General features: G+C 45.8%; 1 protein-coding gene across 8 annotated transcripts in view; it reads left to right on the top strand.

The window, feature by feature from the left end:
- Nucleotides 1-21,498, top strand: part of FOXP2 (forkhead box P2) — a 289,073-nt gene that overhangs the window by 217,427 nt on the left and 50,148 nt on the right. For all 8 annotated transcript variants that reach the window (XM_069627894.1, XM_069627892.1, XM_069627896.1 and 5 more), the window contains 3 exons: nucleotides 15,315-15,391; nucleotides 15,507-15,608; nucleotides 18,010-18,131. In XM_069627894.1, the coding sequence (XP_069483995.1) occupies nucleotides 15,315-15,391; nucleotides 15,507-15,608; nucleotides 18,010-18,131 (301 nt within the window). The remainder of the gene's footprint in view (nucleotides 1-15,314; nucleotides 15,392-15,506; nucleotides 15,609-18,009; nucleotides 18,132-21,498) is intronic.

Genomic DNA, 21,498 nt, shown 5'->3' with positions numbered 1-21,498 from the left:
CCCAATGTCATCAGGTAGGATGCCTGTGCTTCCCAATGTCATCAGGTAGGATGCCTGTGCTTCCCAATGTCATCAGGTAGGATGCTTCCCAATGTCATCAGGTAGGATGCCTGTGCTTCCCAATGTCATCAGGTAGGATGCCTGTGCTTCCCAATGTCATCAGGTAGGATGCCTGTGCTTCCCAATGTCATCAGGTAGGATGCCTGTGCTTCCCAATGTCATCAGGTAGGATGCCTGTGCTTCCCAATGTCATCAGGTAGGATGCCTGTGCTTCCCAATGTCATCAGGTAGGATGCCTGTGCTTCCCAATGTCATCAGGTAGGATGCTTCCCAATGTCATCAGGTAGGATGCCTGTGCTTCCCAATGTCATCAGGTAGGATGCCTGTGCTTCCCAATGTCATCAGGTAGGATGCCTGTGCTTCCCAATGTCATCAGGTAGGATGCCTGTGCTTCCCAATGTCATCAGGTAGGATGCTTCCCAATGTCATCAGGTAGGATGCCTGTGCTTCCCAATGTCATCAGGTAGGATGTCTGTGCTTCCCAATGTCATCAGGTAGGATGCTTCCCAATGTCATCAGGTAGGATGCCTGTGCTTCCCAATGTCATCAGGTAGGATGCCTGTGCTTCCCAATGTCATCAGGTAGGATGCCTGTGCTTCCCAATGTCATCAGGTAGGATGCCTGTGCTTCCCAATGTCATCAGGTAGGATGCCTGTGCTTCCCAATGTCATCAGGTAGGATGCCTGTGCTTCCCAATGTCATCGGGTAGGATGCCTGTGCTTCCCAATGTCATCGGGTAGGATGCCTGTGCTTCCCAATGTCATCAGGTAGGATGCCTGTGCTTCCCAATGTCATCAGGTAGGATGCTTCCCAATGTCATCAGGTAGGATGCCTGTGCTTCCCAATGTCATCAGGTAGGATGCCTGTGCTTCCCAATGTCATCAGGTAGGATGCCTGTGCTTCCCAATGTCATCAGGTAGGATGCCTGTGCTTCCCAATGTCATCAGGTAGGATGCCTGTGCTTCCCAATGTCATCAGGTAGGATGCCTGTGCTTCCCAATGTCATCAGGTAGGATGCCTGTGCTTCCCAATGTCATCAGGTAGGATGCTTCCCAATGTCATCAGGTAGGATGCCTGTGCTTCCCAATGTCATCAGGTAGGATGCCTGTGCTTCCCAATGTCATCAGGTAGGATGTCTGTGCTTCCCAATGTCATCAGGTAGGATGCTTCCCAATGTCATCAGGTAGGATGCCTGTGCTTCCCAATGTCATCAGGTAGGATGCCTGTGCTTCCCAATGTCATCAGGTAGGATGTTTCCCAATGTCATCAGGTAGGATGCCTGTGCTTCCCAATGTCATCAGGTAGGATGCCTGTGCTTCCCAATGTCATCAGGTAGGATGTCTGTGCTTCCCAATGTCATCAGGTAGGATGCTTCCCAATGTCATCAGGTAGGATGCCTGTGCTTCCCAATGTCATCAGGTAGGATGCCTGTGCTTCCCAATGTCATCAGGTAGGATGCCTGTGCTTCCCAATGTCATCAGGTAGGATGCCTTTGCTTCCCAATGTCATCGGGTAGGATGCCTGTGCTTCCCAATGTCATCGGGTAGGATGCCTGTGCTTCCCAATGTCATCAGGTAGGATGCCTGTGCTTCCCAATGTCATCAGGTAGGATGCTTCCCAATGTCATCAGGTAGGATGCCTGTGCTTCCCAATGTCATCAGGTAGGATGCCTGTGCTTCCCAATGTCATCAGGTAGGATGCCTGTGCTTCCCAATGTCATCGGGTAGGATGCCTGTGCTTCCCAATGTCATCGGGTAGGATGCCTGTGCTTCCCAATGTCATCGGGTAGGATGCCTGTGCTTCCCAATGTCATCGGGTAGGATGCCTGTGCTTCCCAATGTCATCGGGTAGGATGCCTGTGCTTCCCAATGTCATCGGGTAGGATGCCTGTGCTTCCCAATGTCATCGGGTAGGATGCCTGTGCTTCCCAATGTCATCAGGTAGGATGCCTGTGCTTCCCAATGTCATCAGGTAGGATGCCTGTGCTTCCCAATGTCATCAGGTAGGATGCCTGTGCTTCCCAATGTCATCAGGTAGGATGCTTCCCAATGTCATCAGGTAGGATGCCTGTGCTTCCCAATGTCATCAGGTAGGATGCCTGTGCTTCCCAATGTCATCAGGTAGGATGCCTGTGCTTCCCAATGTCATCAGGTAGGATGCCTGTGCTTCCCAATGTCATCAGGTAGGATGCCTGTGCTTCCCAATGTCATCGGGTAGGATGCCTGTGCTTCCCAATGTCATCGGGTAGGATGCCTGTGCTTCCCAATGTCATCGGGTAGGATGCCTGTGCTTCCCAATGTCATCAGGTAGGATGCCTGTGCTTCCCAATGTCATCGGGTAGGATGCCTGTGCTTCCCAATGTCATCAGGTAGGATGCCTGTGCTTCCCAATGTCATCAGGTAGGATGCCTGTGCTTCCCAATGTCATCAGGTAGGATGCCTGTGCTTCCCAATGTCATCAGGTAGGATGCTTCCCAATGTCATCGGGTAGGATGCCTGTGCTTCCCAATGTCATCGGGTAGGATGCCTGTGCTTCCCAATGTCATCAGGTAGGATGCCTGTGCTTCCCAATGTCATCAGGTAGGATGCCTGTGCTTCCCAATGTCATCAGGTAGGATGCCTGTGCTTCCCAATGTCATCAGGTAGGATGCCTGTGCTTCCCAATGTCATCAGGTAGGATGCTTCCCAATGTCATCGGGTAGGATGCCTGTGCTTCCCAATGTCATCGGGTAGGATGCCTGTGCTTCCCAATGTCATCAGGTAGGATGCCTGTGCTTCCCAATGTCATCAGGTAGGATGCCTGTGCTTCCCAATGTCATCAGGTAGCATGCCTGTGCTTCCCAATGTCATCAGGTAGGATGCCTGTGCTTCCCAATGTCATCAGGTAGGATGCCTGTGCTTCCCAATGTCATCAGGTAGGATGCCTGTGCTTCCCAATTTCATCAGGTAGGATGCCTGTGCTTCCCAATGTCATCAGGTAGGATGCCTGTGCTTCCCAATGTCATCGGGTAGGATGCCTGTGCTTCCCAATGTCATCGGGTAGGATGCCTGTGCTTCCCAATGTCATCAGGTAGGATGCCTGTGCTTCCCAATGTCATCAGGTAGGATGCTTCCCAATGTCATCGGGTAGGATGCCTGTGCTTCCCAATGTCATCGGGTAGGATGCCTGTGCTTGCTGGTCAGTTTCCTATTGCATAGTGCCCCTGCTGGAGCCTCCCCCATTTCCACGTGACTTTGGATCACCTTTGTTGCAATACCCACCCTACCTGGCATTATTTGATCATCCACTTTGCCACCCGAGAAGACTAACATCAATGGCCTTTGAGGGTCTTGCATTCTGATGAGTCCAATATCCCAATGCTGCCAGGTACGGTACTTGAGCCTGCTGGGTCAGTTTCCTGTTGCATTTTGTCATCACATTACTTTGGACGGCCTTTGCTCCATTACCCACCCTGCCTTGTATTTGCGATCCACTTTGCAACCTGTGTAACCTAACAACCATGTGCGTTGAGGGTCTTGTTTAAGGAAGGATTAGCATCATTTGAGATATTTAGCAATTCCAAGGAATGGATGAGGAATCTGTTCATTTATCATCAATGTCTATTTACTAGAAGTGTTTAGTGTCTTCAAATGGATACACATATCCAAAATGTAAGCATTTATTTCAGTGCAACCGGTGGCCAATTCCGTTCTATCATTACCCTGAAATTGACATGTAATTATTTTCCACACAGTGCCACTCCGACCAAACACTGAAACAAACTAAGGCAATATTTAAGCATTTCATTAAATTAGAAACACATCTCTAGTATGGTAAGACTTCAGAACGGTTGCGACTAGCTTGTTTGCATGTCAAAATGGTCTATTACATTTGGGCGATGGAAGTCCAGTTTTCTTGTTTCTTGCAGTCTGGTTCTTGTAGTTCTATATTTACATTGTGCGAATCTAAGATTTGGCCGAAGTAAATGGTCTATTACATTTAGGCAATGGCAGTCCAGTTCTCTTGTTTCTTTTGCAGTCTGGTTCTTATAGTCCTATATTTACTTTGGCCAAATCTAAGATATGGCAGAAGTAAATGTCCTATTACATTTGGGCGATGGTAGTCCAGTTCTCTTGTTTCTTTTGCAGTCTGGTTCTTGTATTCCTATATTTACTTTGGCCAAATCTAAGATATGGTATGGCCGACATAAATTGCCTATTACATTTGGGCAATGGCAGTCCAGTTCTCTTGTTTCTTTTGCAGTGTGGTTCTTATAGTCCTATATTTACTTCGACCAAATCTAAGATTTGTACGAAGTAAATGTCCTATTACATTTGGGCGATGGTAGTCCAGTTCTCTTGTTTCTTTTGCAGTCTGGTTCTTGTATTCCTATATTTACTTTGGCCAAATCTAAGATATGGTATGGCCGACATAAATTGCCTATTACATTTGGGCAATGGCAGTCCAGTTCTCTTGTTTCTTTTGCAGTGTGGTTCTTATAGTCCTATATTTACTTCGGCCAAATCTAAGATTTGTACGAAGTAAATGTCCTATTACATTTGGGCAATGGAAGTCCAGTTCTATTGGTTCTTGCAGTCTGGTTCTTGCAGTCCTATATTTACATTGGCCAAATTCAAGAGTAAAATGAAGGAATCAGAAAAAACACCAGAACCGGACCATCATTTTATGGATTCCAAGGACTCCTATGCCTTGCTTGCTCATAGGTGGTCGTTTGGTGCGTGTGTCCAATCAGTACATGGCCTTTCGGGTGGCACAGGAGTGACAGACCATTAAGTGCAGACTCAGTGGTTCAATTAAGCAAATGTTTAGAAAATGTTAAGTCCAAAAGGAGCCAGCAAACCTCCAAAAAGACTAGCCGGGAACTGAAACTCCCCCGTAGATTCCAATGTGTTTCAAACAGGACTTCCATGTGTGGGACCACAGAGGTATCCTTAAACCTCCTGATAGTATATTTATTTTCCTTGACCTAATCCCCTGACACTCCTTGTGGCCAGACTGAGCCCTGTAGACATCCCATTGCTAATTCACTTCTGTTGGGTTATCAGCGTTGAAACACAGTAAGCAGGCCAATTCTATGCCTTCGTAACCAACTAATGCCTTGATTTCTTTTCTCAAATAAACAATTACTTGCACATTTGTAGGCATGGAATTTTATCAGCTCCTCCCTGATAAAGTGAACTGAAGCAGCTTGCCCCTTCTTTTCCAGTCTTTCAACCTGCACTCTGCCATTTCCCCTCTTCTCCTCCTCCTTCTGCACCTCTCCACATGTTTTAGCTTCTGTCCTCTTATGGTTGTCGTCCTCTTCAATGTTCTTCTCCTCCTTAATGAATGCATCCTCTCCCCTCCTGGCATTGTCTCCAATTGCCTCCTAATTATTTCCCTCCTCTTGTCTCCTGGTATCTTCTCAGTGTACTTCTCCAATGTACTCCTCCTCAGCTCCTCTTCTGCCCAATCCCCACCTTCTGTTCTTCTTTAGCACATCCTCTATGTTCTTCACCTCACTGCTGCACTCTCTCCTTCTGGCTAACTGGTTCCAGCCTGAAACCTCCACCTCCTTCTGTGTCTGCCACCAGCACCTAGAAACAATCTGTCTCCTTCACAAAACATGCACGCCCGTCCCTCTCAACCCAAGGATTATAGAGGGGCTTGGCCCCATCCCCAGGGCTGCCTGTGCCTAACTGCTCTCAGGTGTGGGCCATAATTATGTCTTAGCTCTGATTGGGTTGTTTGTTTCAACTGATGGTGTTTCCTTTGCTACAACTGCCCCACCTCTATATTCGCAGATGTGTGGCACGAGGCTTCACTAAGTCCAGCAGCCATCTTGCATTCCCACTCTCTGTGTCTTTCTGCAACGTGATTGTGTCTTCAGCGCTCTGCCATTTGGGTATGCACATGGCAGCCCCCTTTGGTCGTTGTTTGGTACTCAGTCCCTCGAATATGCTGCATCATTGTGGGGAGCATACCTATTAGCATGCACCATGTGTTTTCTAGAGCCTACCTTCCTTGTAACTGTATTCCCTTTAGCTCTTCAGTTGTTTAGGACTACAACTCCCATAATCCCTCATAGAAGTCATACTCCAACTGATATGGAAAGTCACAGACCCTGTAGCATACCCTTCTTCCCTGCCGGTTCCGATAATACACGTTCTGGGTTATGAGGTGTCATCTCACTGTGGCACTGGTGCCACAGAGCTTCATGTGGATTGTTGACCTTACCAATGTTGAGGGGTTATGGGTACATTGCAGACCAATGTGATAAGCCCCTGCCAGTTCGGCTGTCCCGAGTAAGCAACATGTGATTGAGCCATGCATATGGAATACCCTCTATGAGTGGAGACCATTCCTCCCGTACTGCATTTCTTAATGTCCAAATAATCTCTCTGGTATCCTGTGGGGGCAGAGGCTACTCCCGGTCTTGCTTACTTTGATGTTGATTAGGCTTTCATAGCATCCCTCAAACACGCAACTCAGTCTTCACGCTTTCCCTGGATACTCCGGTGGATGCAAGGATCTAGTCACCATAGACGAGTCCTGGATTCTCTAGTCATAATCAACCAATGTCTTCCCTGCTTCTTGAGTAGTGGTCTCTTAATAATTATGCAAACTTCAGATGAAACCTCCAGAGACCTAAAGTTGCGAGGAATGGCACAGTTGAGTAGATGCAGAGGTCATTCCAATCTTTGGTCCTTTGTTGCTCTTGATGACTCTTTTTCAGATATTTCCATTGACATTCCCTGGAATGGTTTCAATCTTAGGTTTTCCTAATCCCCGGTGACCTGGCTTTTGCCTGGAATCAGCTCTTCATTAAGTGGTGTTGTCCAGCGAAGTGTCATCCCAACCATCCTGTTCCATTCCTCCACATATTCCAGTTGTAAATCTTCAAGGATGCTTCGGAGTGTCATTAGGTCGCCGCGTCATGCGTTGTTGCTCTACCTCGACTCATGCCTTCATATGGATCACAGGTTTTCTGCAGTTGCTCAAGAGGATTCTTCCCAAAGAAGTCTTGCACTAATTCCATCTTCTACCGACATATCTTTTGCAGATCTGTTGAAGAATCAAATATCCAAAATGATTAATACTTTGTTGGCAATCGTCAACAGCGGACATTTCATTCCCCTCATTGCTCGGTAATGACCAAAGATCCTGATTATTATAAGTGTTTCTATCTAAGCATGATACGTCGGTCCATCTAACGGCATGCATGGTGTAGAATGCTTAATATGACAGGTTGATGTGTACACATTGCTTGTGTATCAAGTGCAAGCACCAAAGGGTAGCACTCCTGTAATACCCCTCGCTCTCGTATATGCTTTGGGGGCTGGCGGTATCTGTCCAATATTAATGGCCAAAAAGGAATATTCACCTGCCATTCTCCACTATCACAAAAACATGAAACATGTGATCAGTAGTCGGGGAGGGGGGTACACACCTTCATTGGATCTTGGATCTTCTCAAGCACTTGCCTTTGCAGTCAGAATTTGAACCCTTTTGGTAGCTTGGATCATTTTCTCCCAATTCTCAAATTAAACTTTGTTCTAATAGTTACAGGTAACTTTCCTTGCTTTTCTGTTACAAAAACAAGAGTGATCCATGTTACCAGTGTTGGAAGGCCATGGAGCTATCGAAAGAGGTGCTTGCTGGAAGCGGAAGGGACAAGATTTTGGTGGCGCACATGTTCACAGTGCTCCAACAGCCATTACGCAAGTCGGATCACACCCTTATCATTTCTTCATAGAGTTTTGGCCGTGCAGATATTCTGTACATTGGGCTTTCACCCTGGGAAAATGCATAGATCTTGTGTAGACTGGACTATGCAAGGACACTAGGGATAGCATTTCCACTTACCTACACCTGGAATTGTAGATATGAATTCTACTCTTTACGTTGACCCACTATATGAAAGATAAGACCTCACTCTGTCGATATTGATACTTGATTGTCCAAGCTCCGACTCGTGCTTGTCAATTCGAATTCTAAAACGTCATGTCTCGCCGGTGACAAATATGCCTGCTGTGCCCAGTAGACATGCTATGTCCTCATGACCATAAGACGACATGCAAACACGTTTCTTACTCTTGAAATTAAATAATTCCTTGAACCCTTTTTTTAACCAAGTTTGGCCATCACGTTAATGTTTGCTAATTGTTTTAAGAGGTTTTGGTAGCTACGTAAAAGCTCTTGCTCAGAACTTTCAAGACTCATCAGAGAGCACAGCAAATGGAACGCTCGCCCACTCTGTGGGATAATGACGTCATCTGTTATTTCACCGCTCTGAGACCCATGGGTGTGTAGCGATATATAAGAAATAGATATTATTATTATTTGTTCAACCAAATTAAATTCATGTTATGTAGAGCTACACGTGTTCGTCCTTGTACAATGAACTAAAACCTAAACCGTGGATGTTTGGCATTGGTCATAGTGCCTATATCAATCCTCAATTCATTCATCAACCTGTTAATGACTTGTTCAGTTAATTAATGTTATTTTGGGAAATAGTCCCATGGAATACATACATATACAATTAACCCTAAAATCTTAAAATGCAGTCACTAAATACAACTCACAAAACCTCCAAAAGTCACACATGAATAAAAATCCCAAAGTCAACAGTAATGTCCAATTTGCAGAAAAATAAAATATGCATATTTGTTTCTAAAGATATTCAGTCACGCAGGTTGAGAGACTAACCTCAAAAAAACCTCCTTCCTGGTATATCTTCTGTGATTTTAATTTATTTCCTGGGAAGAGTGCCTTCCTTGGGTCAATGACGTCAATAGGAACAGTCAATGTGACACGTTGTCTTTTCCTAGACTCCATCTAAGTCATGATGAGGCCTTTGAGGTTCACAAGTCAAAGACGAGATAGGCCCCGTACCACCCGGCTTGATCTGTGAAGTGGCAGTAGAGAAAAACTGAACCAGCGTGACAGATCTTATCCCAGGAACAAGAGAACAGACGTTGGACCCAGAAGGGAAAAGGTAAGGCCTGGAAAGTCCTCGATGTAACTGAAGACTCCGGAACCGAAGGAGAACATTTCAGGATCTTGAAAGGTCCAAAGAGCATATGATTGCTCTGAGGAGTCGGAAGAAGAAAAGGAGACCATACGTAGGTGGATTTGCATAGAGGAATCAGTGTCTAGGAAATCAGCAGAGAACAGCGGGGATACTGCATCCAGACAGGATACAGCAAGGAATCAAGTGAAATCACAAAGGTAAGGTAGAAAAACACAGCCTCGGCAGGTCACCTGAATGGAGACACGTCCGCTCTCCATCTCTCCTTCCTATTTATCCTATAATGCGCCTCACGGAGGGGTGCCATCTTGGATGGAAGACTAGACTGCTGACAGTGGATACGTCCTAAGCGTAAAGGAACGGTGGGCCGTGGGAACCGCTAGTGTTTCCACGAGCACCAGGGTATGCTTCTGACAAGGCCTCTTATATAATCGACATGCATTTGCAGTGGACCAACGGCAGGCAAAACTCGCTTTTACATCATTTGATCATTTGATCTTCTTTTGGAATTCTTGCAGCTTACAGGCTCAAGGTATCCCCCCTCTGTAAATGGGCCAACTCGGATTTCACCATTGTTATGGCATTGTGGGGCGTTCCGAGGAGAAACAGATCCATGTTATCCATCAAAATTCCTGCAAACATTACCCTTAAGGTGCCAGTGTAATAGATTATGCTCAATCGGTTTACACCATCCATCTCACATTCTGCCCTTCTTTCTTCTCTGGCACCAAAACAATGGGTCGGGGGCATCTAATTACTGTTTCAAAAAAGGTTGAGCTAGTCTAAACTCTGCTTGGTTACCAGCAAAACCCTGGGTCAAATGTGCGTCCCATCTTCCATCCAACCGGTGGCAAAAACACAGAAATACACGTGTGTCATCAATGTGGGGTGGAGCCATTGCTAGGATAGGACCCCCATAATTAGCTGTATCCATACATTTCTGGTCATCTCGCATTGATCAACGACTTGCGCAAGCTGGTCGTTTTAAAAATACCTATGGTCTAAGAGTACACCATTCCCTATAATGAGTACCTTTCCCTAAAAGCTGCAAAACCTGCCGGACACCCCAATCCAAATACACAGAATGGTTTATTAGAAATGTTGTGGTGGTCGTATCAGCCCTATCTACTTTACTTTACTTACTTTACTTTACTTACTTTACTTTACTTTACTTTACTTTACTTTACTTTACTTACTTTACTTACTTTACTTCTTCTAAAATGTCTTAACTAACAACAACAAAAAGGTGACTCAATCGCAGGCTCATCTTCATAAACCAATAGAGGACAAGAGTCTGGCAACTCCACTCCAATGAGAGCATTGGAATGTTGGCAGTTCCACGGCTAATAATGCTCTGGAAGAGGGCCGTAATGGCTTTCATAAGACCTTTGTTCACACATTGCAATTGGCCTCTCCGAACATTCTCTCCTCATTGGGTGGAATGCTCTAATAGCAATAATGTTCCCCTCCACAGGTAATTGCTAGGTGGTAACATCCCCGGGCCCATGGTTACCGCCCTCACTTTGCTCGGGCCTTTAACTTGGGCTGCAGGCTGTTGTCGCCTGGTAATACCCTGAGAAACGCAGCATTGTAACTTAATTACATAAGGAAGGGAAGAGAAAACCTGGTTGTCTTACAAAGGAAAAATAAATTAGCCAGGACAATTAGCTCATATATTGCAATAAGAATGGGTATTGTTTAACTTAAGTCTAACTCTGAAAGTAGCAGGCTGGCTGCCCTCATCTGCAGAGCCCTCATAACACGGTGCTCTACACTGGGAAACCAAAAGCTACATTTATGTTGAATTTTGTGTGCCCACAGCGCAGCACTGAACTGTTATCTGGACACCGCATAATATTTTAAGCTGCTGACAATGATCATAGACGATTTGGTGGTATAATTCCATATCGTGTCAGAAGCAGTGTATTGCGTTTGCTGAGGGCTCTCTTTCAGTGCACTGAGCCTGTATTCTCCAAATCCACCCGTGCTTCCCTCTGCCACCGGATCACTCTGCGGCTGAAAGACACCATCTGCCAAATGGACCTGCAGCTGGAGCAGGAGCCCCTGATCACTTTTAATCAGGGTTCAGCCGCTAAGGTGTGTTGCTCAAGAGCTTTCTATCTTGCACATCTCCTAGGGTTGGGGTCTGCAACCATTGGCTCTCCAGATGTTTTGGACTACGATTCCCATGATCCCTCACCATTGACCATGCTGGCTCGGGCTGATGGGAGATGTAGTCCAAAACATCTGGAGAGCCGGAAGGTTGCAGACTTCTGCGGAATCAAGGTAGCCACAAAGTCAAGTAGCCTGGCTAGCCAAACGAGATGCGATCTCAGAATAGAAACACTATGTGATATTACACAGCCTAAAGCCTAGGCACTATTGACCTTGCGTGCATCGTTTTTAATGAAAATAAATTGCATTGTTTCCTTTAAACAAACGACCAATCAACCTTCCATTTTGCATTTACATTCTTATATAGTTCTTTTTAATGTTTCAATACACCAACGTTTTGTGTTGTTACTTCAGTACTGGTAGCGCATCATGACCTACGCAAAGGTTGGAAGCAAGTGGAGCATTGTTAATGTTGTCGGTTGTGCTAGCGTCACAAGGGGTTCTCACACTCTTTGCAGTGATTTTGGTCACCACCAGCCGCCTTGTTGGCTGTGAACAGGAGTTTACTGGTATTGATTCCTGTTCTGGGTAGTCAGGGGTTAACAACATGGGGTAGTAGACAGGTTACTTGATTCAGGGCATTTTAAAGATATTTTTAAATCCTAGTGCATGTACAAAGGGCGTACTGTTTACTCTGAAGTCCATATCCTAAAATGATGTGCCACAGAGTGTAGGCGTTAAGCATGTGTGTGACCTCTTGGTGAAGTGGAATTAAGCGTGTATGTTGCCTCCAGTAGTCTACCTTCCAGGCATTATTGGGAAAACACCCATGTATCTTTAAGGTAACACATCGCCACATTCCACAAACCACCACATACTGTCGCACAGCTGATGACCTCATTGGTGGCATCGTCCATTGCGGAAATAAGTGCTGTACGCAGTTTCTTGCTTTGGGGGGGGTGCTAGGGTGGCCTTCTTTTGCTATTTCCACATTTTAAAAACTCACAATTTACAACCTCTGGCCAAAGTATTGTAGTAAGACTCGGACACAGTGGCATTGTTGGTGTTGGTTAAATAATTATTTGCAAATCCTACCTATTTCTAACTCTAGGAGGGGGTTCCCTGCCTCAACAAAACTAAGGAACTTCTGTGTCAGGCTGTCCAAATATAAAGAGTTCTGTGTCCAAAATCCAAAGCTGCACCTCACGCCCTAAACTCAATACAACATGAAAACGGGGATGCCTTTTAGCTGCACACCTGCATCTTGTTTCCAAAGTTTCAAACCCAAAGTTCTTAAAGTGCAGAAAAGAAAACCAATAAAGTTCCACCATAAAGGGTCCTTCCCTTCCCCAAGATTTCTCTGGCTTTTCAATGTCACTTTAATATACTCCACACTCTCAAGGGGGACGACCCTTCCCCGGAGTTCCCTTCAGTTCCACAGTTCAACAAAGGGGTATGGCTCTTCCCTTTAAGACTGTCTCAGTCCCACAAGTCAAGGCAATGTTCACACTCCAAAGGGGTATGGCTCTTCCCTTTGAGACTTTCTCCATTCCAGAAGACCAGGCAATGGTCACACTCCAAAGGGGTATGGCTCTTCCCTTTGAGACTTTCTCCATTCCACAAGACCAGGCAATGGTCACACTCCAAAGAGGTATGGCTCTTCCCTTTAAGACTGTCTCAGTCCCACAAGTCAAGGCAATGTTCACACTCCAAAGGGGTATGGCTCTTCCCTTTAAGACTGTCTCAGTCCCACAAGTCAAAGCAATGTTCACATTCGAAAGAGTATGCCTCTTCCCTTTGAGACTTTCTCCATTCCACAAGACCAGGCAATGTTCACACTCCGAAGGGGTATGGCTCTTCCCTTTGAGACAGATTTATACTTCTTATCTTTAATCACTTTCTTTTGCGTCCGGTTAATTATACATTTCATAGACTGGGTCTGCGACCCTTTCTCCGCAGCTTTTAATGTCCCAGCTCCCTTGGTTGGGCTCCCTTCATGTGTTAACGGTAAGTGGCATTCGCCCTGAAGTGCCCCTGTATCCCAATCTCCTTCTCTGGGCTTACCGGTCTCCGTTGGTGGCTTTGGCGTCCCTTGCATCTCACCATTCTCACTGCTGTCTACTCACCGGCATCTCATCGGCTTCTCGGTTCCCGTCTCGCCTCCTTCCTCGCTTGTCAGCTTCCTCTGCCAGCGTGGTAGACCTTCCTCTGCCTGGCTTCCCTGGAGAATGCTCTCGACAGCGTCTCCGCTTCTGTCTGCAGCTTGCTTTCCTCCGGTGTGCCAACCAGCATTGGGAGAGGCGAGTCTACTGCTCTGTTCAAGTAAGCCGTATTTGAATGTCCCGGCACCTGTTGATCTTCTCCAACCACTAGAACGCAGTGTTGGCTTCCCACTTCCAGTGATCTTCATTACTCCAACCCTCTTCCTCGTCTCAGTATTATTAAGTACAGCTGGATGTGAGTAAGCTGAGCAATGTTGGCAATCAGCTATAGTTGGAGACTCTTTATCCAAATTACAGTACGTCATATAAGAATGGGGAAAAGGAAAGTGGGTGTTAACCAGAAAAAAAAGGGTAGCTTCTGCCCTTCCTTGGCCACATGAGGGGAGACTCTGCTCGCGGGGAATTGGTGACGACATTTAATCAAAGTGGTCAAATGGGTTGCATGTTTGCCCTTTAAAGACACAGCGCAAGTGCATGCATCTGTGTGTCTGTTGCGCACACATTTTAGAATACTGTGTAATATCTGCCAATGTTACTTACAGTTATTTCGTATAGCTCATTGTTCCCCAGTGTGAAGGATTCTGGGGGCGTATATATCGCAACATTGTGACCTATTGACTTGGAAGTTCTGACAACGAGGGCAAGCAGGGCACCAGAGTATTGAAATTCACATGCTCCAAGAATGCGCTAGTGCAGTTAGTGTCCTTCTTCTATCTCTCCTACCACCACATGCAACACTTCCCATAACTCTGTAACTTTAAGTATCTTTTTATAGGCAGAACAGAGTAGCTTTGCTGGAACACTGGCTTCTAAAGGTAAAAAGGAAGCGTACGGCCTTATTTCCGCATAGACGGAATGAGGTAATAAATAGAAACACAATATTACCACATATGTTACCACATTTCGCCATGTACTTCCTGAGAGGGAAATTTGTTCAACTTACTGTTTCCCTATTTTTTCCATGCATTCCAGCTGATGTTTTGGGAAACGCGCTGGTGTATTTGCACTTCGAGGTAGAGCCGGCTAGTCTAGGGGTTTCGTCGCCACTGGGTCCCGCGTTCCCTTGTAGCTACATTGTTACACTTGCCATGTAGTGTCGCCTTCTTAGCATCGGTTGCTGTAGAAAGGAGACATATCGCTGGTCATGGGGTCTCTGGTTTTAGTCTCAGTCCCCCTTCTCGTGTTTGTGTCCGCCATGATCATATTGTCAATTAACATGTAAATTTATGCAATCTTTTATCCACAACACTTCCCTAAACACATACAGACACTTCTAGCTGTACCACGGTGTGGCTGTAATTATTCTTAAAGATTTTACAATATAAATTCTAAAGGGCTGCACATCATAGGCAGTCTTAGACCATATTTTAGGCTCCCGTAAATTGACGAGACCCTATAGCAGTGTATATGGGATACACTCTACATGGGTTTGCTTTTATCATTCTGATCCCCTAAAGCGGGTGCAGAAACATGTACATGAGGCTGCACATATCCAAGAGTGTCCAGCCCGCAACATCCTGCTACCTGCCCTACGCCGCGGTAACGTGGATTTGCTTCCATTTGTGAACACTATCATTAGCCTTGGCCGGATAATGACGCCGGCCTATTGAGCCCTAGCGGAGCTCCTGCGGATAAGTGCGGTGTACGTATGGCGGGGATGACACTTCCCCTTGGAAGCCTTCTGCTGATGAACACCAAACACCTGCCGGCGGGACGCGCCTCATTTGCACTTTATGTCAAAGGACGAGAGACGTGGCCCTGGCCGCTTAATGCTCTCTCCCTGTTACCGCCAAATCGCTTCTCGTCTGCTGTATCGCATAAGCACCGGCAATTTGTCCAGAAACTGCGCTCAATGACTTGTACATTGCCACAGGAATTGACACATTCTTTTTTATTTATTCCAGAAATCGCCCCAAACTACGAATTTTATAAAAACGCAGACGTCAGGCCTCCTTTCACATATGCAACTCTCATAAGACAGGTGAGTGTCTATGCAATTGAACTTTTCTGATTGTATTTTTAAAAAATCCCCTAAATGCTCTAGTCTTGTTAGTGAAGCATTATGTGATGTCACTCCGTGTCTTGTCTTCTTCCAGGCCATCATGGAGTCATCTGACCGGCAGTTGACGCTGAATGAAATTTACAGCTGGTTCACGCGGACGTTTGCCTACTTCCGGCGTAACGCGGCCACTTGGAAGGTAACGCCCCCTCCAGAAGCGCGCGCGGGCCTTTTGTTTACATAACACGAACAGACAGACTCTGCCTGGCTCGCGCTTTTGAGCTGCCCGCCTCTTCAATGGGATGAATTCTCCTCTTTTAAGATGACAAGTGAAAGAATAATTTGGCCTGTGATATCGTTTTCTAATTTGGTGCAATTAATAGCCGGGGCCTGGCAGAGAAAAAGGGGGCCTGACACACTAATTACAGTGTGAGCACTCAATCACCAGCACCTTTGTGAGTCGCACTGTGTTACACCCCCCCCCCAGCCCCCTCCCCTGCATATTATTGGCTAATTAGTTTGAGAAACGTCTTGTTTTGCCTCCTGCGACAAATGGATGCGGTAGGGTTTGGGTGCATGTCTGCTTTTTGTGCCCAGCCCCGCTCATCACACACAGCCAAGCTTCCAGAAGAGCTGTGGCCCTGGGCACTGGGCTGGAACTGGCAACATCGAGTGAACATTATCCCCTCAGAGCCTAAATGCACTTTATTTACTCGGACAAAAGGTTTCATCGACACCCCGGTCCAAACAGCTCCACTCTCCCCTCCTCCAAGGGTCTCTTTTTTTGTAAGAGGGTAATTCATGAAAAGATAAGAAAGTTGTGGCAAGGTGAACTGCTGTTTTTTTCTTCCTTTTTTTCATGTCAAAGAGGCAGTCAGAAACATCAATTTGGTGCAAAAAGGGGGCAGTAACGGAGGCAGCAAAGGCCCTCGCCAGCCCCGCCACAACCCCCCCCCCCCCAACTGCAGGATACGCTAAAGCGAATTAATTTGGATTTAAAATGCAAATTAAACTGGCAAGCGATTACAGCTGCGAATGGGTGCGAACGCTTTTAATTTTACCAAAATGTGGAGTTCGTGTGGCTGGCTCTGTGGGGGCTGTAAATGAGTTTAATTGTTTTATTTATATATATATATTTCTGAAATGGGTTCCATGCGATGAGCCTGTCGGCTGCAATCCGCGAGCTATATGCACTCAGCTCTTTGAGCGGGCGATATATATATATATATATATATATATATATATATATATATATATATATTTATTTCATGTGTGTGTTGCAGATCTGCGTGCTCTTTGTTACTCATTGGGGGATCTAGGGGGGCGCCTGCCACTTGATTTACAGAAAGAAATTTTAAAAAGAAATGAAAGGTGAATTAATATCCCAGCTCGGTCTCATCGCCACAGCTCGGGGACCCGAGGAAACTAATTCTGAGCAGCTTATTAGCGCCAACTATATCGCATGCATAATAAAACTGCTCATTTGCTCATTAATATTAAAATTATCATATGCGGAGCCGGGGGCATTGAGATCAATCAAAGCCTTGGATTCCAGGTCAGACGCTGGCTCTGCTTATGCCATCTTCCTTTTTTTTCTCCACCCCTCACCCCCTTTTTTCTTGCGCGTCGACTCATAAGCCAAGGCAAAAAGCTTGTCTTAGTGCAAACAGACAAAAAAATAATAATCATAAAAATGAGTTTTGTGCTCTAGAAATAGGTCCTAGCTGGTGGACTTGAAGCCCCCGTCCCCGCCGGTTGACGAAAACCAATGTGACGCGATAATGATAAGTCCTAGATTTAGCCAAATACGCGCTATAGATCTACAGTGACATTTCAACATTTCAATATCTACAAATTTGGCGTATAAATGTAAAAGTATTATTGCTTTCTTGCGGCTCATCAGTGTTCTTTATAGATATGTTGTCAAAGAAGAGTAGAAGACGTATTCTAAATGAATTATATTTTTAGGCAAGGAATAGGGTGATCTTTATTTAAAAAATAAAACAATATACAGTACCATGAGGCTTCTGGAGGACAGATATTATTCGCATGGCACATTAATGATACAGAAAAAGCCAACCCTGCCATCTAATTACTGTGGGGATGACCAGGATGCATTGCAGCTTATTTGCATAAAGCTTTCTGCAAAATTAGCCCTTGTCACTCTAGCCCTTTTAGCATTTTAATACCTCAAGCAGAGCAGGGGTTCCCAAGGACCTGTCAATCGTCCCCAGGCACTTGATCAGGGCCACAGCATAGCTGACCTAACTCTTCTGGCATTTTCAAACATACTGTAATTTCTACAGATATTGCAATTTGGAGCAGCCTGGGTGAAAGGACGGCTTTGACGCAGCTATTATTAAAATTGCTCAGCAGGCCCAGTTACCTCAAAGTTCAAAATGCCGCTTCTATTGATTTTTTGGGGAGAATGTAATGTTTAAATTATTCCAGAGACTCTGCGGAAATAACTGCTGCTGGTTTTGATTCGGCGAGTTGACCCTATACGACGTCGTACCGCATGGTACACAGTTTGCGTCCCATTGCCGCCTTGTGAAATGATCATGTCTTTTCTCTCCCCGCTGCCATCTTTTCCTGGGCAGAATGCAGTGCGTCACAATCTGAGTCTGCATAAGTGTTTCGTTCGAGTAGAAAATGTGAAAGGTGCGGTGTGGACCGTGGACGAAGCCGAGTACCAGAAGCGAAGGTCGCAGAAGATCACCGGGTAGGTTTCCGTACTTTTGGCACAATATCGTTTGCAACAAATTGCCTGTATAGACTACTGTGCTGTGTCTGTGGACAGGAACACCCTCTTGTATGTCCTGGTGGGTACTGACAAACTTCATACTGACCACTGAAAACTGAACAGCATTTTAGTTTTGAACCAAATCGATTAGCTAGTGAGTATCCACTGATCTCCATCAATATGTTGGCCAACGCGGCCTCAATGCACCACGTTCAGGTCACCGACAATCCCCAGGCATAACACTTACGGGGTTCAGACTTTTCTATCTTAGTCAAAATGCTTTTCAAATGGTTTCTCTGACTACATGTAGTTAGATGTTGGCAACACGTTGCATGTGTGATATTTATTTATTTATACATTTATAAAGCGCGCAGAACCCTTAGGCATTGAGGCGCTGTTGCAAAGTACGCTGCAAGGGTGTCGGGGTGTGTCAGGTGGGCTCTGTGAGAGTAGCCGAGTAGAATAGTGTTTTCGGTGAAGAGACAGGTTTTCAACTTCTTGTGGACGTTCCGGTATGTTTGTTCAGCCCTTAGGGTGGGTGGTAAGGTGTTCCATTGGATTGCTGCAATAACCAGGAAACTCGAGCTGCCGGCTGTAGCCCGTTTGAATTTTGGTAGGATGAGCCGGTTGGCGTAGGTGGATCTGATCAGTCTTGTTGACTGTGCTTTGGTAATTTTCTGGTAGAGGTGGGGGCAGTGTTAGAGAGGCATCTGTGAGTAATGTACAATTTTTTCAAGGTGAACCGTTCACTTATAGGGAGCCAGTGAGCATTTTTTCTATCTGCCGAAATATGGTCTTGTCACGTAAAGTTGAGAGCCTCACGAAGCCCATTGTTTTGGATGATTTGCAGTTTCTGAATGTTGTGCTTAGAAGTACCCACAAATAGGGCATTGCAATAATCTAATCTGGCGCTGATAACTGCTCAGGCAATGGTAAGGCAGTTGTCGGCCGACAGAAAGGGTCTGCATGCATTGAGACGTTTGACAGTATGGGCGGCAGAAGATGAGATGGCAATGACTTGTCGTGTGCGTGATAGGGACACATCTAGGTCGACTCACTGTCTAGGAGGCCAAGAATCTTGATATCGTCAATGGTGAAGGAAGTGTATTCGGTAGTTAAGGCTTTTGAGCATTGCCGGGCAGCCCACCAGGAGGATTTCTGTCTGAGACAGAGCAGGTGCGTGGCTGTCCGTGCCTGTTTGGTTTGGTAGACAGCATTTTGTTTTTCGGAGTCTTGGTGGTCATTGTCAGAGAGGGGGAGGAGAATTTGGGTATCGTCAGCATAGTTGGTATAGAAGATGCTGATAGACTCTAAGAGATCGGAGATGGTTTGGTAATGATATTCTAGATGGACGGGGAGACACAAGATCTTTGGAGGCTCACTTGCATTCTCTGCAAATACTCTGATTGTTCTAATCTCCAAGAAAGAGGAGATCAAAGTGGTTGCTGCGGTTGAAAAATTGATTGCATTCCTAGTTTCCATTGAAATCTGATCATGTTTTCATTTATCTGAAGATACATCGCATATTTATTGGTTATTAGCAAAGTGGCACTGGCTGCACAGAGGTGCTTCAGAGCATTGAACAACATTGCAAGGCAGGACGCCATCAATTTTGCCCAAAATGTTAGTTTGTTCCTCTAGGATCGGTGTCTGTGACCTTTGGCTCTCCAGAAGTTTTGGACTACAACTCCCATCATCCCTAACCAACATAGTCAATAGCCGGATATCATGGGAATTGTAGTCCGAAAGATCTAGAGAGCCGAAGGTTGCAGACATTTCAATCTTTTTGGACTAGAATACAAAGAAGTAATATGGTGCCTGTCTCTCTGATATGCAGAGTATCCTGGTGCCTTCATATCAGGTTTAGTCTGGGTCATTGACCTGAACGTGTCAGTTTTCGATACGATCATGCTTATAACATAGCATAAAGGAACTCGTTGGTGGTCCGGTCATGGTCATTCTTCACTCGGTATACCATGACCACTCTCTTCTTTCCCATATCCCAAGTAAAACCCGATTGCCTGGGGCACAGTGCCACCTGCATTCTGCACTTGCATCAAACTGCATGCAAGTGCCAAGATTCCCCCCGTCTATGGCTTGGCATAGCTGGGGGGAGACGAGCGATCTCGGGGAGCATGATACCCCAAGCCCTTTCACCCATACGTGCACCCAATGTCTACACATGCATTGGCCCACGGCATCCACATGCATGGAGGGCTCTGCAAGTGGTTGCAGGGTGCCCTTTGGCCGTGATTGGCCTTAAGCGCACTGTGGCTTAACATGAAATCTTTATAATTCTACCCCTAGTTCAGAGGTGAAGATATACATTGGAAATGGGTCTGGGAATGAGGGATGCTTGTCCCCCTGCACCTTGCATGCATCGGTGTAGAGCAGCCGCACCGGAAACAGCGGTGCCATCCAGCCTGTGTTTCACATTCCCGCCGCACATCCCTTGATGGGAAAGTGAGTACATGGTAGCAAACAGGCTGCACAAAGTCATTTATGTGGGCAAATTCATTGTGTGTATTGTGCCACGTGCAGACTGCAGGAGGCGTGTTGACTTGCAGGCACCAATGCTATGCACACGTGAGGAAAATTTGTGTGAGTCCGGCCAGACATTCTCATTCTTTCATCCCCAACTTAAAAATCTACATGGTCTCCTTTTTCCAATTGCAGTCAATCACAACTTTATATATTTTTTTCCAAACAAATAATTATATCATAAAGCATCAGATATTAGTGCACGTACTAATTAGGTGGCCATGATGAAACCACAGATGTTAGGCTACGAGTGCCGAGGGACCTTCTCTATATGTTCCTACTCATGACCACAATGGCCACTGATTAGAAATTATGGCTAATTTGCATGCAATACATGCTATGCAATTTGACCAATTCCACATTCTCCAGTGCTTGTGAGACTGCTGTAGTGCTCTAGGACCCGTGATGTCACTTCGGGTATAGGGTGAAATGACATCACTTCCTGTGATGTCATCAGAGGTCAAGGGTGTGCGATGTCACTTCCGCTACCCCAGGCATTTTGGTGAAATTACGTCCCTGCTGCCCAATGGTATCATTTGAACAAAGGCCTGACCCTTGCAGGCCCTAAGTCCGCACTTGGAAACAAGGAGTATCCCTGTTGCTCCTCAGAAGCCCAAGCACTTCGGCGGGGTGCAATGCTTTGTGGCAATTTGGCACCGCCCAGTAGACCAGCATTGTTGGGTGAGGTGGGACTGCCACATGGCACGACAACAGTAAATTGGATGGGTTAGGATTCTAGTGTTTGAAGATGACTTCCCGCACCGTTCTTCTCCCTCAACACAATTATGTCTTATTTAATAGTGGT

This window comes from Ambystoma mexicanum, chromosome 12, assembly GCF_040938575.1.
Source record: "Ambystoma mexicanum isolate Mex_15411 chromosome 12, UKY_AmexF1_1, whole genome shotgun sequence".
NCBI lineage: Eukaryota > Metazoa > Chordata > Amphibia > Caudata > Ambystomatidae > Ambystoma > Ambystoma mexicanum.
The sequence above is the reverse complement of the archived record's forward strand: the minus strand, read 5'-3'. Positions and strand labels throughout refer to the sequence as shown.